The 17,228-nt window shown below is 60.7% G+C and overlaps 1 protein-coding gene across 1 annotated transcript in view; it reads right to left on the bottom strand.

Moving 5' to 3' along the window:
- Ralgds (ral guanine nucleotide dissociation stimulator) overlaps positions 1-15,198 on the bottom strand; it is a 41,315-nt gene extending 26,117 nt beyond the window's left edge. Inside the window, exon 1 of the mRNA XM_077108779.1 lies at positions 15,060-15,198. Coding sequence (XP_076964894.1) covers positions 15,060-15,077 — 18 coding nt within the window. The 5' untranslated portion in view covers positions 15,078-15,198. The remainder of the gene's footprint in view (positions 1-15,059) is intronic.
- Positions 15,199-17,228: the final 2,030 nt, after the last annotated feature.

Below are 17,228 nucleotides of genomic sequence, written 5' to 3'. Positions count from 1 at the left end.
TGTGCCCACTGCTCTGCCCAGGGAGCCTACCCAGTGGCACACAGAGCACAATGGTGTGCCTGTCCAGGGACTGTGGTGAGGACAGGGCTTGCCACCTGTGAGCCCTGCAGTGGCGGGCACCGTGGGAGGAGGCAGGAGAGCCCCTTACTTCTCCTGGAAGTTGGCCCTGCCCACCAGATCGCCGGACTCCCTTGTCCCTGGCAGCCAACTTAGGATTTCACTTTAACTTGGGGGACTGAGCTAGAGTTGCCAGCTGCTCACATCACTGGTAGTGACTAAAAATGGGGCATTACCACCATTGTCAGCACCTTGGAAAGGACGCTGGCAAACAGCTGGAGGCTGCGCTGTGGGGAGAAAGGGCGGCAGCGAGAGGGACACTGGGTCAGGGCCATCCTGCTCCCTCCTCTTGCCTTCTCCCCTGGCTGCAAACCAGGCGTCGCAAGCCTCGGAGAAGTCCAACGCGCCTGCCGGACACAGAAACTGAGGCTCGGGAGCTGGGGCCCGCCCACAACCTCCCAAGGGTCCCAAGAAGGCAGGCTGAGAAGCCAGCATACTTCCTTACCCTCCTGAGACCCTGGCCAGGAGGTTGCCCAGATGCTGGGCGTGAGGGGAGGACACTGGGCTGCAGGTGTAGGGCCACGGAGGCAGGGGCTCTGGAGCCTTCCAGAATTCACATCGGGGCCCAGGGCATGGTGGGCATGGCTGGGACCCCGCGTCGCGTCCAACGCAGCTTGCCAGCACCCTGTTCCTCTGAGGGTTTCACATCCTCTTCTGGTGGCTTTGCAAGGTGCAGGGGCCTGGCTGAGCAGGCACTTGAGCCAGAGAGCAAGACCCAGTTCCTGTCCCTGCTAGGTGCTGCCTCCCTGGGGGACGTGCAGGTTCCTCTGCTCCCTGAGCCTCTGTTTCCTGATCCGTGATGGTGGGGGTGGGGAGGGACATGCAGGAGTTTCAAACTCAAATCTAAACTCCTCCTTCCCCTTCCCAGCAGAGGAGCTGGAGCTCTCCTGCATGCCTCCTTCCAGGAAGGAAGAACTTCCCCAGGTGGGCACTCAGGGGTAGGGGTGGGCACTCAGGGGTAGGGGAGCTGGGCAGGGCAAGGAGGGGATCAGAGAAATGGAGCCTGGGGTCTCAGGCCGACGGGCCCTGAAGCAGCCCTGCCCCACAAACACCCCCATCCGTTTCTGTCCCACCTGGAAGATCCAAATCCTCACCTGCCCAGGCCCGGCCACTTAGGCCAGCTCTGATCCCAGCCTCCACACAGTCCCTGCTTGGAACCCGGCTGTTCCCTGTCTTCTCAGCATTTGGCTGTTCAGAGCAGCTTTCTAGGATCCCTGTGACCCTGTGACCCCAGTCCTGGCTGTCCCTGCCAGCCTGCCCCTCCCCACCCTGTTCTTCACTGACAAGCGTCCTGCTCCTTCCAGGCTTGAGGCCATGTCTCCTGTGGTCAGCGTCGCGGAGGTCTCTTGCCATGCTGACCTTCAACCTTATGAAAGCAGCAGACTGAAGAGCTGCCGGCGGCTGGGTTTCAGAGCCCCCTCGCCAGACGAAGCAGGGAGGTCTCTGGGCCTGTTTTCTCAGCTGGAAAACGGGCACAAGGGCACGGGTGCGGAGGCTGTGCATGTGGACTGGGCTCTGCAGCATGGAGGGGTCCTGTACGGTGGCCCACGTTGGACAGACAGCAGACGTTGGTGGGTGCGGCTGGTGCACCAGGAGTGCCTCGGCCTGGCTCCCACTGGGAGGCTCTGCAGCGGGGTCTCTCTGTGCGCAGAGGGGCCCCCACTCAGGGGAACTCAGGGGTGTCTGCTAATGTAAAAGCAAACACAAGAGGGTGCTCGGCCTGGGAGAGGGGAGGCCGGGGGTGGCAGGCATGCAGGCGCTGGTCCAGTCCCCAGGGGCTGAGCCCGGCAGGCCTCACAGATCTGCACCCCACCACTCCCCCAGAGCTGGACTGTCCTTGCCCTCAGTCTCCCCCCATCATTAAAGGCTTGGACATGTGACAGTGGGCGTGGCATGGTGAGGCTGGGCTGCAGTGGCAGGTTTACTAGGGAGCTTCTGGATGCAAGGCGGGAGGCCGGAGGGCCTTCCCTCTGTCTCAGTTTCTTTGTCGATGAAGTGTGACTTCTGGGCCCAGTGCCTCGGAAAGGGTGAGGGGGCGGGAAAGGGGTGTCGACCACAGCCATGTGCTTGGGCTTAAGAGAGGCCTGCAGAGGAGGCACCCAGCTTCATGAGCAGAGGAGGGGCAGGGGACCAAGAGGGACCAGTCTGCTTTTGGGTGTGTGTTATTGCCTCTGACGGCCAGGCATTTATTGAGCGCCACCAGGGACCAGGCCCTACCAGGCCCACATCTCCAACACAGACTCCCTGGCCTTCTCTAAGCGCCACCGGCTTCCCAAGTCCATGGCCCTGGGGTTCTCCCCTCAACCTGGCGGCCTGGCCTGGGGCGACTCTTTCCCAGCAAGGCCAGGTGCCCTGGGGCGGCAGACACTGAGCTTGGGAAGGGCTGGGAAGGCCCAAGGGCCTGAGTCACAGAGTCAAAGAGGCAGGACCAGCTGCTGCTCAGAAACGCGGGAGCCACGGGATGGGTGGTGCCCATCAGGAGGGGAGGAGCCAGTGGCCGCCACCCACCCCCAGCGAGGGGGAGAGCAGGCCCTTTGTTCCCAGCCGGCCTGGTGCCACATGATGCACCACATCACTGTCACTGCCTGGAACGGAGACGAGCCGGCTGGGGGCTGGGGGCAGCCAGGGGAGCTCCGCCTGCACCCCCACCACTCAGGTCCCCTGAGCAGTGAAGACAGCACTGCCCGGCAACCCCTGGCCAGTGCTCCAGGTCGCCTAGGTGCTCTGCCCCCAGCCAGCTGGCCCCGGGATAATGCACTGGCCATGCCCACACAGGCCCAGACTCCTGGAAACGCCGGCACAGCCTTTTCCTGGGCCAGCTACTGCATCAGGGCTCTGCTCCCCTTCCAGGTGGGGGCAGGCCTGGCCGGTGCGAGGGTGCGAGCCATTGTTTGTAAACACTCGTGGCCGTCGCTAGGAGCTGTGACTCAGAGCCGGAACAGTGACTCCTCCATGAGCTGTTTACTCAGCACAACATCCTGTCCAGGAAGCAGACAGTGGTGGCCTCCGCCGGGCTTTCTGCTCCTCTTCCTGCAGCCTGCTGACCTGACTTGGGTCCTGCAGGGGGTCAAACCCAGCTCCCTTCCCTGGTTTCTGGGAACTGGGTCCATCATGAAGTCACTCAACACACACTCCTGGCCAGGCTGGCTCTGCTATGGAGGGGCATGCTGCACCCTGCAGGAGACACACCTAGCTCAGTGGGGGGTCCAGGGTACATCCAGGCCTCTGAGGCTTTGACTGCTAGACTCCCAGGGACCAGGGCTCTGAACTCATCTGTACCTTGCTTACCCACTCACCGTTAGAAGCTTTGGGGGCAGAGTAGCTCCTGATGCCCTTTGTTCCTCAGAGCCCTGCCTTTAGCACCCTTCAGTGAGAACAAAGCACTTCTCTACACAGCCATCTGTCACACAAGTGATGCCACAGTCACTGAGGCCCAGAGAGAGCAAACAACTTGCCTGAGGCCACACAGCATATCAGTGCCATGTTCAGAAGTAAGCCCAGGTCTCTCTCTGGCCCCAGGTTGCTTATTTTCCTTTATTCTTTTCTCTACTCTGCACGGAGTTAAAGATCACAAATGATTTGTAAGCTGGGCAATGTGGCACGTGACTGTAATCCCAGCCTCTTGGGAGGCTGAGGCAGGAGGATGTCAAGTTCAAGGCCAGAGTGGGAAACTTAGTGAGACCCTGTCTAAAAACCAAATAAAAAGGTCTGGAAGTACAGTTCAGTGCTTTCCTAGTGTGGGTGAGGCCCTGGGTTCAATCCTCAGAACCACAAAAATAACACAACAAACAAAAACCCCACAGATTTGTGCCCCACAAAACACAGGCAGAGGTGGGGCTGTGGATGCTGGGCTGGGGTAAGTGGTCTGTCCCACTTAGGCCCAGGCTCAGGACTCTCACTGCGGCCTGACCCTGGTGCCTAACTGGACCTCAGCATTCCTGCTAGGCACTGCCGGAGGGAGTGACATTCATCATCCAAGGTCGACCTGGGTTTGGCTGACAGGCTTGGGGCAGCAGCTCAGAGACAACAAGACTCACCCAGAGTCACACAGCAGAGCAGTGCTCTGATCTGGCCTGGACTTGCAACTGGCATTTCCATCTGCCCTGCTGTGACTTGACCTTCCTGGTGCCTTCTCTGGGCAGGAGGAGGACCTCAGGGTCCTGGTTTACAGGAAGGCCCACAGGGTGGGGACAGAGTCTCAGAGGGACTGGTGGAAGGCTGCATATACCTCAATGGGGTGGCCCTTCCCCTGCTCCAGGCCAAGGAGAACACAGGACGCCCCTGCAGAGGCTGCGGGAGCTGGGAAAGGCCACACGGGGCTGCGCTTGCCCTGGCAGCTGAGGGTGCCCTGCCCTGGGCAGAACGGCAACCCCTGGGCTAACTCACCCACCACAGGGCTCCCCTGCCCGCCCGCCTGCTTGCCTGCCTGCTGCCCTCTAGGAGCCCCTGGTCCTGTGGCTCACCCAGAAGCCAGGGCTCAGAGGATCCAGGCCGGCAGGATCCAGCAGCACCAAGGGCGCGGGCAGCTCCCTACCCCACGCTGGGCCTGCCCCTCAGGAAGCTCTGAGAGTCCCAACGCCCAGCGGGAAGTATCCAGGAGCAGCTGTGGGCTGGGGGTTCAAGTCTGAACCCCAGCTGCTCATGTGCTTGTTGGGTGAGACTGTCAGAGGCTGGGCGGTTACTGTCCCTTGCTGCACCTTGGTCTTGGCCCACAAAGGGGACTACAATCTGCCTCAAACAGGCTGCAGAGTGAAAGGAATATCCGTTGGGAACCGCCTAGGACGGGGCCTGCATGGGCCACGTGTTCAGTATACGGGCCCTTTTTATTTCGGGGCCTGGGGATTGGACTCAGGGGCTTTCCTGAGCCACACAGCAGCCCTTTTTACTTTGAAACAGAGTCTTGCTAAGTTGCTCAGGCTGGCTTCAAATTTGGGGTCCTCCTGCCTCGGCCTCCCAAGTCTCTGGGATCACAGGCATGCACTGAGCACTGTGCGGGACTGGGTTCTCACTTTTAATTCAGAACTGGACGAGACTTCTGCAAGCCGCGTCTGAAGTACTGTCCGGTGGCCTTGAGAGTCTCTAAGCACTGTCAACCTGTTTGTGTAGAGGACAGGCAACAGGATTCACAGCTGGCACCATCTAAATACAACAGAGCGCCCCGGGGCACAATGACCATTTGTGTGACTGTGGCACGAATTTACCGAGCACCTACTAGGTGTTGGGCACTGTTCCAAGGCTGGCGATATTTCCGGGAACAAAATTGATAAAAACCACCTCTGCCCCTGGGGGTGTAATATGTGAAACAGGCTTGAAGGTGAGGCGGCCACAGAACAGGGCAGGGGCACTGGCACAGGGAGGGGACTGCGTGACCTCCTCACGGGCCAGGTGAGCTGTGGGAACAGCAGCGTGGGGGCTCCAAGGAGGGCCCTGAAAACTAACTCATCTACTGTGGGGTCACTTGCTTCCTGCCTCGGGCACACAGAGTGGCACGAAGCTCCCTGGGTAGCCACATGAGTGCTGTTCGCCCATCTATGCCCAAGTGCCCAGCATGATGCCTAGCCTAGGGAGGGCCTGGCCACCGTGAGTGGCCAACAGGTGAGTCTGCACAACCACATACCAGAGGGAGGAGCACTGGTTCCAACCCTGGCTCCTTCCCTCTTTAAAATGGGTAGGTGGGGATTTGGGACGGAAGCTCCTGGAGAGCAGGGACTCTTGCCCATGCACAGCTGCCTGGTCTGGTCCCCGGCACACAGCGGGCTCTGACCAAATCCCACATCAACAAGTGGACTCCATGTTCCTGAGGGCTCCTGCAGCCTCAGTGCCTGGACTCTAGAATATTCAGAATTCTTCCTGGGAGGTCACCAGGGGAGCCTGGAAGCTGAGCAAGGCTGGAGGGAGCTGAGCGGCAGCAGGGAAGGGTCCACGTGCCTGCCCAGCCATCCCCACTGACGGGCCTTCCAGAGCCAGGCTGAGAGCCAGAGGCAGGAGAGCCCGGCAGCAGGTGGGAGGAGGTGCAGCCAGGCCTTCTGGGAAGCAGGAGCCCTTTTTCTTAGAAGCTGGGCCTAGAGGTTCCTGGAAGCCAGCCTACCCTGGATGTCAGCAGAGCAGGTGGGTGGTCAGGTCAGCCCTGGCTCAGTGCAGGGGATGCCCCCTTAGATTCCTGGCCAGGAGCAGCTCTTGGAGAGTGGGTCCCCGCCGTTAGCTTAGCCTGGAGAGGCAGAGGGTGCAGGGCTGAGCTCATGGTCAGGCACTCATGTCCAGCAGGCCTGGTCAGCTGGTGCTCTGGGCCAGAAGAGTCAGGACAAATGGGCCCTTGTGGTGCAGGAGCTGCCTGCTGTGCCAGGGACGCTGCGTGCCCAGGGTTGCTACCAGCCTGCTGCTCAGCCTGGGAAGCAGGGCTACCCTTTCAGAAGGGACCTCCTAAGCTGCACTGGCCTCTGGAGCGGGCTCGAGACTCAGCTGGCTGCTGGGAGGTGGGGCTGGTGCCCACTGCCCTCTTTCTCACAGTCCTTTTCCAGCAAGGACAGCCCCCCAGGCTGGAAGGTGGCGGTGCCGTGGGCTGTGAAGCTGAGTGCTGCTTTCCTGCCCTCCTGCCACGGCTCTCCGTGCCAGCGCCGCCCCCCTTTCCTGGGCTTCTTCCTGGGAGGGAGGCTCTCAGCTCTAGGCCTCTGTGCTCACCCTGGAAGGCCCAGCAGGGGATGCAGCGCACCGGGTGCCCTTGCCTGCCTGGCACCCTCCAGAAGCTGCCTGTCCCTAGCCTCTGTCTGTGTGTCCCAGGCATTGTGCCAAGCACGTTCTCACCATCACAACCCGGGAGCTGGGCACAGTTACTGACCAGATGATAAACTGACACTCAGGGGCTGAGGGCAGTGCTGAGACGTCACGATTCCCCATGGCCAAGGCTTGGGCTCGGTGCTTTGAAAAAGCAAAGTCACACACATGTGCGTGCGCAAACCCCCCGCCACACACACACACACACTTGGGATCATGGGCTCTCCATCCCCAGGCCCCAGCCAGGTGTCCCCACATGCAGCCTTACTCGTCCCTTCACGTGAGCTTCCTTAGTCACCTACAGCGTGCAGAACCCAGGTATGTGCCCACCCTGGCACACATCTCTCAAACCTAGGCATGGCCATCCAAAGTCAGGGAGATGCTTCCAGGACCGACACACACACACCATGTGCACACCCCTCATGTCTGTCACAGGACAGGAGCACAGCCTGCCCCTGCAGGCCCAGAGGCCCCGGATGTACAACCTTGCCCTGCACATCTGCCAAAAATGAATGTGACCCAGAACACATTCCCCAGCGCCTGCAGCCAGCTCCTGTGCCTGTCACTGCCGGCCCCTGGCAGGGCTGTCAAAGGGGCGGGGGCTCGTGCTCTACCAGGCATCTCCTGGCCCAGCTCCTGGGGAGGAAATCCTCTTGGAAACCCAAAGAACTTCAAGCGTCTGCTCCGAGGAACAGGGGGTGGTGCTGCCAGCTCAGCCCTTCCCATGGGCACAACCTGCCTGGCCCTGCCCCCAGCCTCAGCTGTCACCTCTCTGCCCACACAGGGCCTCAGTCTAGGTGGGCTGCCTCATCCCTGAACTCCAGTTCTGGGCAGCTAGAGGGTCAGGAGCTTGGACATGGCCCCAGAGAAGCGGGATCAGGTGGGGCTCCCCAAGACGGGGCCATTCACTCAGCATTTGTCTGAAAACACTTGTGGATTCAGGGTCGGCACGTGTCCCTGTCTCTTGCCTGCACCCAGCTCCCCAAGACTGGCCACCTGCCTTGGGTGTGGGGGGACAGACATCCCTGCACCTGTGGAGGGCCTGCAGGTGCCATAGGAACACCCCACACATTCCACATCTAAGCCTCTGCAGGTGAGGTGCTGGGGCTCCTCCTCCTCCTGCCCCTTGACCTCAGCACAGCCCAGACCTCCTGGGGACTGCTGTTCCTTGCAGACAGGTGACAGATGACTGAGATAATCAGGGCTGGGCCACATTTCCACATGGGTGGGGTGGGAGCAAGAATCTCTTTGGAATGGATTCAGTTCAGGTGGTGGCAGCCCTAGGGGCTTAACTCCCCAGCCCACCTACTGGCCCTTCCAGTTTGAGCTAGACATTTACAGGAAAAGGGTATGATCCCCCACCCCCAAGTTCCTGGAAATAAGACGCCTGGGGTCAGGATGGAGTCCTAAGTGGGAGGGGGAGGGGGAGCTCCTGAACTCAGGGCCACTCACTGGCCAAGGGTTCTCCTGACTGGACACACCCTCCCCTCCCCATGGTGCTTGGTACACAGAGGTTGCAGGGGCACCTGGGACCTCAGGTGATGTCCGGAGAAGATCCATCTTCGAGGGCACGCAAACAACACAAGCTGTCAAAGCGGCCTTGAGGCTGTGTCTTTGGTTATTTGAAGCATTTCCAGTTTTTAAAAATATGGTTTATGTTATATATTTTCTATTAATTTGGAGGGGACAGTCTGGGAGAGGGCGGCTTCTCTGGGTTGTCCTGCTTCCTCCTTTCCTGGGCTCCTTCCTCTGCTGAGCGCAGACACACATCCAGCCTGGCGAGCACAGCGCCTGCTCCCTGGCTGGGGGGCGCTCACGGTGCTGTGTACTTTGGCACTGCTGGTGTGAGGTGAGTTCATGCCAACTGGGGGCGGGCAGGGAGAGAGAAGAGCCTGGTGCCCTCCCCAGGGGAGCTGATTCTGGATCCCAGCCCAGAGAGAGGGAAGGAGCACGGGAGAAGGGATGCCCTAGCCTGCGGTGCAGGCCCCCCCACTCCCGCCGCCGGGGCCTGAGCAGTCTTCAGGGGATCAGCTGTGCAGGTGGTGATGCAAGCGCCAGGCAGGGCCAGGAGGCCAACTGGTGCAGAGGGTGGGTGAGGGCTGTGCCCTCAAAGCTCTTCCTACCCTAGCTGTGGCTCACGGTGCTGGCCTGAGTGCTCTGGGGGCATCCAGCATGAATATGGGGCACTCCGCCTCCCAGGCCACCATCTCCAAGCCTCAGCCCGCTCCTGTGCCTACTTGCAATCCACCTGGTGCCCTAGTGGTCACACATGCACCTGGCACTGGCAGAGGCAGAAGAGATGAGGGTACCAGAACCTCTGGACTCTGGAGCTGGGCATGTCTCTCCTGTCCAGGGAGGCCCAGGGGTGAGGTCATAGCCCAAGGTCACAGAGAGTCAGACTAGAATCCTGGCTCTGCAGGGCACAGGGAAACCCTGTGGGTGCAATGGTCACCAACAGTCACACCCCTCACTGCCATCCCCAGGGAGATGGTCTGAGGGCAAGTGGACTCGCATCTCACTCTCTGAGGTCCAGCCTGCCTGGCCTGCCCCCATCTGCCCTCTCCCCTCCCTCTGCTGTTGGCCCTTTCCCTTGGCAGGGGCTGCAGGGCCTTGCTCCCTCCCGACTAACACCCTGTGTCCTCAGGCAGCCCTCCAGCACACAGGTGGGGCCCACAGGTGGGGCCCACAGGGCCAGGCCTCCTGACCCCCTTAGGCAGGCAGGTATTTTCCTCCTGGGCAGGGAGGGGAAAGGACAGGGGCTGGGAAGGGGACACACCAGGTGCAGAGGGTTCTAGGACACCCAGTAAGAAGCACAAGCCGGGATTCCCACCCAGGGTCCTGCTCCACAGCCTGTGTGGCTAACTGGCACAGTGCTCCCCTGAGGGCCTGGTCTGCTGCCGAGATGGACTGGGCAAGGTGGAGGGCAGGCCCTGGCCCCCAACCTCGCATCCCAAGGCCCCAGAAGAGGGGTAGATGGGACACAGATGGGGAAACTGTGGCCAGAGAGAAGGAACACGCTAAAGTCAGTCTCAAAGCTGGCCCAGAACCACAGCTCTACTGCAGGGCTGCACCTGAGCCACACCTGCCCTACCATTCTGTGCCACGTCCAGGGAGCTCAGGGCTGGGGGGGCAAGGCATCATGCCTGCCATCCCCCACCTGGCTGGCACTGGCCCCATTCACTGTGCCTTCTGACTGAATGTTCTGACTCCGACACCATCAACTGTCACAAAGGTATACAGGAAATGGCCTCCATTGCTAGGGGACTGGCCCAATGTCAGGAGGCTGGCAGGGCGGGGTGATGGGGAGCAGGCGAGAACGGGGTTTCCCTCAGGAAGGATCCAGGGGGCGGGCGGTGGACCAGCTATGAGAAATACCTAGCAAACTCAGAACTGCGGGCCACACACAGGCCACTGGAAAGCCCCTAGCCCTGAGCCTTCCTGCAGGCAAGTATTTTGGGGGCCTGAAGTTGCCTAGCAACTGTTTCAGGTTGCCACGGGAACGATCTCTTCTTCTGGGGCTTGTCATCTTTAGGGGGTGCCGCGATGCTTCCCACACCCTTTCCTCTCTACAGCCTCACCCCAGCCTAGCTGCCCTGGGAAGGGACACAGAGGGTTCCTAAGCTCACCCCACTCCCTGAGGGCCCCTCCCAGTCCTGGCCCTAGAAGCCTCTGGAGCTCTAACCCAAGAACCTGAGAAAATGCAGAGAGAGAGAGAGTCCAAGGTCTTCCTGAGGGTGGGAAGGGAGGAGAGGCTCCCAAGGCCTTCATCTGCATTCACTGCTGACCCACCTTGGGGGCTCCAGCCCCGCCCGCCCGCCCGCCCCGCCCTGACCACTGGAAGCCTATATTTGGAAGGAATGTGGTCCCAGCCCTGGTGCCTGGCCTGGATGGGGCTTGTCTGAAAACAGGCTCCCACCTTGCTGTGGAGTCCCTTCCCCTTCGGTGCCTGGTGTCCCCACCAGAGCAAGGATGCCAGTCTGGCATATCTCAGGGTGCCAGGCAGATATGCAAGACTAGGTGCAGGGGCAGTGGGAGGGGCTTTCATGACAGGTACCTCCAGAGCCCAGGACAGAGGTATAGACAGGCCTGGGAAGAACCCTGCAGAACATGGCTCCTTGCTTGGTGTGGGAGTGTGACCTGCTACACTGCTGATGGCAGAGCCAAGGTGGCCCCAGGTCCCGAGGCTCCCATCCACAGCATTCCACAGAGCGGCTGCCCACCCCACACCCCGGCTCTGCAGTCTTTTTACATCTCATCCTGAGCTAGGGGCCTAGGTGCGCTGCACAAAAGCCCCCCTGGAAGGCTGCTGGGAATCAACCAAGGACCAGCAGCCCAGGGGCTGAGACGGTGAAAAGGGCGGGGGGGGGGGGGCACTCTGCCCCATCTCACTGATATCCACAGGAGCCCTGGCCATGGTGGGGGGCCCAGGATGTACCTTAGCCCACACTGGCCTACCCCTCCTGCATTGCTAGGAGGATCATACTGAGCCCTACCAGGTATAGCAAGGCAAAGTGGGCAGCACCAGGCCCTGCATGGACAGCCTACCAGGCCCATGGCCACCTTTCATGGGCCCCCATACCTGGGACCTGAGGATGTTCTGCTGTAACAGGAGAGCTGTTTGGAAACCTCAGGTGTAATGTAGCTGCCGCACCCCTGGAAAGGCCGAGAAGGGCTGTCTCAGCTTGCAGGTGCAGAGAAAGAGGAATGCAAACTCCCAGCCCTGGCTCTGGCCCCTCCCTGCCTTCCTTTCTGTTCCTTCCTCTGATACAGGCTCAGCAATAAGTGATCCTCTGTGCTACAGGAGCCATCCTCCCCACCCCAGCCTCCCTCACCAAGTAGCCATCCAGCCACCACCCCATGGCCATCCTGGCTTGATGTCCTTCTGCATGTGTCATCAAGAATTGACTGTGCTCTGGGCCTGTTCACTGCAAGGTGCTGCCTCTGGACGCTACCAGCCGGACCTTTTGTCTGCAGCAGCCCAGTGCCTGCTGGGGCCGCCACACGGGTCACAGCGCCACCTGCTGGTGCTGCTGGAACAGCCAAAGCAGGCCCCAGTCAGGCCCCCACAATGCCTAGCCAGGGGCTGATTCTGCCACATCCTCAGACCCCGACTGCTTTCCAACCCCATGGACACCTGGCCTTCAGGAGGTAAATCATTCCTGAGACTTGATATGGGTTGAACTGTGTCCCTCCAAAAGACCCCTGGTAAAAGAGACCTCTTTTAGAAATAGGGTCCTTGCAGATAGTATGAATGTGACTTCATACTGCATTAGGGAGGGCCACTAACTGTGTCCTCACAGTAACAGTAAACCTGACACACACGCAGAGGCCGCCATGTGGAGCCACACCTGGAGTGATGCATTTACAGGACAAGGACCTAGAGCTAGGGATTGCCAGCAGCCACCAGAGGTTGGAAGAAGCAGGAAGGATCCTCCCTGGAGCCCTCCGAGAGCACAGCCCCCCGCACCTTGACCTCACACCTGTGGCCTCCAGGACTGGGAGCGTGCCGTCCTGCTGAGGGGAGCTGGCACTTCATCACAGCTCCAGGACAGTGACAGACACCAGGCCCCACCTGCGAAGAGCCAACCCTGACCACGGGACGCCTCCTTGCAGAAGCCCACTCAGCGCCCCCCCAGGTGGACACCACCTTTCCCAGCCCTGGAAAGATCCCCATGGCCTCCTCTGGTGGCCCCGGCCAGGAAACCTGTACCATCTGAATGAATGAATGAATGAATTCCTGACTCTGTCATCTTCAGATGTCCATAAAAGTCCAGGGACAGTGGTGATGGGCTGAAGGGAAGCAAGAGGGTGATGGCAGGTGAGGAGGGGCTGCCTGAGGGGACTCTGGATACCACATCCCCAGCCCCAAGGCTCAGGAGGCAAAGTCATTCAGGTCACCTGTCCTCCTTGTGGCCATTTCTGTGACCCTGGGCTGGTCATTGGTCTCAGGGCCTGCTCATCCCCCTGCCCCACATACAATGGGAGTCACTCTAACATCTGCTTCCCTGGGAAATGATGGTGTGTGTGTAAGATGGTGGGCTCAAGTCCCCGGTGGCCACTGCACAAACTCAGAGGTGGAAGACACACAAGGAGGGCAGGACTCGAGCACAGAATGCAACCCACGCCAGGCCTGGCTCTGGGGCTGTGCTCCTAAGTAATTTCCTGGTCTGCACCCAAGGTGGGTGAGAAGTGAGCAAACCTGTATCACAGCTTGCAGCCTAAGCCTCCCAGGGACCCCCCCATACATTCAGGCTCAAACCCAAGTCTTCATCTTAGACCCTACCAAGGCTCCCAGTGACGACTGCCTCCTGGCACACAAGTCCTTGAGTAATCTGCTCTCCTGAGGTGCACTGGGTTTGGTTGTGTTCAGGATTTCTGAACAATTCAGTAAGTGACGTGAGGCCACTACCAAGATTCCCAAAAAACTGTCTTGGTTTTCCTTGGTTGCCTTATTCTGGGCAAGCAAGTGCTGACATCATGCCTGCCTCAGAGGTTATGACACCCACAGAGGATCCCAGACAATGGATACAAGGGATCTAGCCCAAGCTGGACCCTGCCAACGGAACAAGCTCAGAGGTGGGTCCTCCAGCCCAGCCTCCTGAGAGTCCTGGAGGAGATATGCTGGGCTGAGACCTCGCCTAATCACACACACCTGCTACATAGTGAGAGGTGAATAGGAGGATGCTGCCACACAGCCAGGGACAACTAGAGAGCCTGTGCCTCTTCATACACACAGGTCCTGGAGGGTAGGGTCCATGGCGGTCACTTTAAGGGTCACATCCAGGACCAACATGGTCCTTGCCTGGGGCGAGTGCTCGGGCATAGTATTTAGGGGAAAGATGAGAGGAGGTCTGAGCCCCTCCACACCCCTGAGCAGTTCACACTGTGGGCAGGGATACTAGGAGGTCCCTGGGTGGAAGGCAGGGCAAATAGACCATCACCCTGGGCACTCTTTCCTGGCTGCACTTTCTTCATTGGCACTTCTGCCCCCTGGTGGCCAGCGCTAGCACTGCAGCCCCAGGCAAGAAACCCAGAAAACAAAACACACACCTTTGTTTGGATGTTGTCAAGGCAGCAGCTCTCCCAGGCCCCAGGAGGCAAAGGAGCAGGACCCAAGGCTCCAAGAGGAACAGGAAGGACCTCAGCAGCCTCACTTGCTCCCCTGTGTCCCTCTGCTGGCCCGAGGTGTCACGCTCACTCAGGAGGCCTCCTCACCCAGCTAGGACAGTGGCCCTGCCCACTCCCAAAGGAGGACCCCAGGCTCCAACAGGGACAGTCTCTTCCCTGGACCTGAGATGCTGGTCCAGTGTGGGGCAACACTCTGCATGACCCCTATGTCCTCAGTCCTCCAAGGCCCCCGCCTACTGTGTTCAGAAGGACCTCAAGAGAGGACAAAGCATTTTCCAAGGGGCTTGGTGGACAGTGGGTCACTGATGGAGAACTAATGCCATCAGAAACTTCTGGGAGTCTGTGGGACCCTGGAGTCACAAAGGCCAACCACCCCAATTTCCAAAGGGGAAACTAAGACCTCCCCTGTGGCCACCTCCACACCAGGGAAGGACTGCTTAGCCTAATTCTAGGTGTCCAGAGTAGTGGACACAGGACCCTGGCCCTGTCCTCTCCAGGCTGCCCTGGGAATGTCCCATGCCAGGCATACTGGGGAATCTTGAGTACCCAGCTGCCTATCAGCAGGGTATGTCCCCACCTCCCAAGCAATGGATCCCTGGCATGTCGCTCCAACCTCTTCCTTCTTTTCCCTTGTCACCTCCCCAGTGTCCCATCCTTCTGATACCTAGGAAGTCTGCGTGGTAGACGTGCGCGTGGATGTCCAGAGTAAAGAGCCCGCCTGGAGGAGGTGGGCAGGGGATTCCCAGGATTTTAGGGGCTCTCATTCCCAAAGCAAAACCCAAAGGAGGACTAAGCTGCGGCCCAGGAAGCAGGAGCCCTTCCTTCGCGGCTGGACTCTGCCACCAGGCGTGCCCTGGCCGGTCCCTCGAGACCCTGCCTCTTTCCTGGCTCAGTTTCCCAATTGTACCAGGAGCGGTGGACGCGGAACTGCGTAAGCGCGCGCTCTGCGTGGACGCGGCGCCGGCTCCCTCCCCCGGTGGGCGTGGGCGGGGGTTACGGGCCGCCTCCACCCGCGAGCGGCCGGCCGGCTGGCGCGGACTCACCTGGCAATCTACCATCATCCTCAGCCTCCGCAGCTCATCGCCGGCCCCAGGGCGGGCCCGGGGCTCGCAGAGACCGTTCGCCTCGGCCCGCGCGCGGCGCAGGGGGGCGTCCGGCTGCGGGGCTCATGGCGCGGCCTCGCGTCCCCGCCGGGCCCGGGGCTCCGCGGCCGTCGCTGTCGCCGCCAGCGCCGCTCCCATTGTCTGCGCCTGCCGCGCTGCCGGCCGCTCGGGCCCCGCGCTCGGTTCCGCCCGGGCTCCCGGGGCTCGGGCCGGGTGGGCGGGGACAGCGGGGACAGCACCGCCCCGCCCCGGCCCCGCCCCGGCCGTCGCAGGTGCGAGGCGCGGGCCCGCTCGCGAGCTCGGGGGCGCGCTCGGCCTCCCTGCGTCGGGCGCACGCGGCTGGACCCCGCGCTGCGCGTCCAGCCTTGCGTCCACTGCCCGGCGCGCACACGGGGCCTGCGCGGGACCGCGGGCGGCGCGCGCACGTGACCCCGCCTTGCGCCGCGCACGCGTCACGCCCCGAGTGCTCGGCTTGGCCGGTCTCACATGTCCTTCCGCCGTAGCCGCCTGCGCTGTTCCCCAACCCTCTGCGACCTAGGACTACTGTCACCAGGTGGGGACTGCTGAGCTGGGTGCCCCTGCAGAGCCTGCAGTCGCCTATTATACATCCTCACCCTGTCAGGCGTGTACCCAGTGCCACCTGCTGGGTGGATGGCTGGGGTCAGAGGAACTTGAGGAGACCAGACTCAGGTCAGGTCAGGTAGCCCCCTCCTCTCCTATTCGCCCATCCTTTCCCTTCTGTGACACGACTAGATCCAGCCTGTCCTATAGGTGTAAGGGGTCAATTGGGAACCTGGGAATAGGGGATCTGCAACTGGTGCTGGGCTGGTGTGGGTCTCACGTTACTAGGGAAACCTGGGGCTATAAGCACTCAAGGCCACTTAGCTCTGAGTGACCACACCAGCTGTGGGCGGGGGATTAGGAAGCAGTTCTCTTCTTCATCACTCATCCAGGACAGAGGCTTCCTCTGGTCTGGTGACAGGGGTATCACGCAGGGGACCTCCTGGGTCCAGCCTCTTGGGCACCTTTGTCTCCCTGCTTTACTCCCAACACACCCTTATGGGGGGCAGTCACTGGCTCATTTTGGTCAAGGGAACTGAGGCTCTGAGAAGTCACTCCGGAGCCTATCACAGGGCTGTGCAGGTCCAGTGTGGATCTGAACTCAGGGCAGCAGACCTCAAGGGTGAACTCCACATAGGAGCTGAGAAGGTGGCCTGTAGCCCAGTGTGAGTCCACCGTTGATGGGGACTTGAGGGGCAGGGCCTGGGGAGCCCCCCTGGGTGAGGAAAGCTTGGGATGTGGGTGCCCCTGGGGACAACGTCTGGACCAGATGCACAGGATTCAATTTCAGACGGCGCTCACTGCAGATTAGGGGCCAGGGGACCCCATCCAGGCAGTTTCCTAGGAACTGTGGCCTGGTAGAGCTTCAGGGGCTGAGTGGACACATCACCCACCCAAGATGGACTCAGAGCACCTATCTCAGTGCCCTCTTACTAACTGGGGTGTCCCAGAGCTGGCAACACATGAAGGCAGCTGACCAAGAAGGGTGGGTGCTCAGAGGCCTCCCAGCCATAATCTGATTTACTCCTGCCCCTTGGCTCAGAGAGGTGGAGTGACCTGCTCAGTATCCCACAGGCTCTAGGACAGAGCTCTAAACTAGTGTTCAGCCCCCCCCCGCCTCCCCCCCCACCCCATCATGCATGCAGCAGACGGTCATGGAGCGCTTCCTGGGTGCTGGTTCCGGGGGGAAACCCAGCTGGCCATGGCCCATCAGTGCCCTCTCAGAGCTTACTGCCTGGGAACAGGGTGGAGGGGCACAATATCACTGAAAACGACGACACAGGATGAGGAGGGCGAATGGGAAGCAGAAAGGTGCCCACTCTGGAGGGGAGCACAGATCCAGGCCGGCTTCCCTGAGGAGGTGGTATCAGGAGCAGGTCCCAGGGAACTGGTTCAGTGGTGGGTTGTGCTGGCCTGACCTGTGGGCAGTGTGACCACAGGTGTGTGGGACAGGCCCTGTGGGGCAAACGATGATGTTGGACTGTATCGTGGGATACAGCCATGATCTTATGTAATCCTGCAGGCCATGAAGGGGCTGAAGTCTAAGCT

The sequence above is a fragment of the Callospermophilus lateralis genome, chromosome 2 (genome assembly GCF_048772815.1).
Source record: "Callospermophilus lateralis isolate mCalLat2 chromosome 2, mCalLat2.hap1, whole genome shotgun sequence".
Lineage (NCBI taxonomy): Eukaryota > Metazoa > Chordata > Mammalia > Rodentia > Sciuridae > Callospermophilus > Callospermophilus lateralis.
Note: the sequence above shows the minus strand (reverse complement) of the source record. Positions and strands in the feature narration are given on the sequence as shown.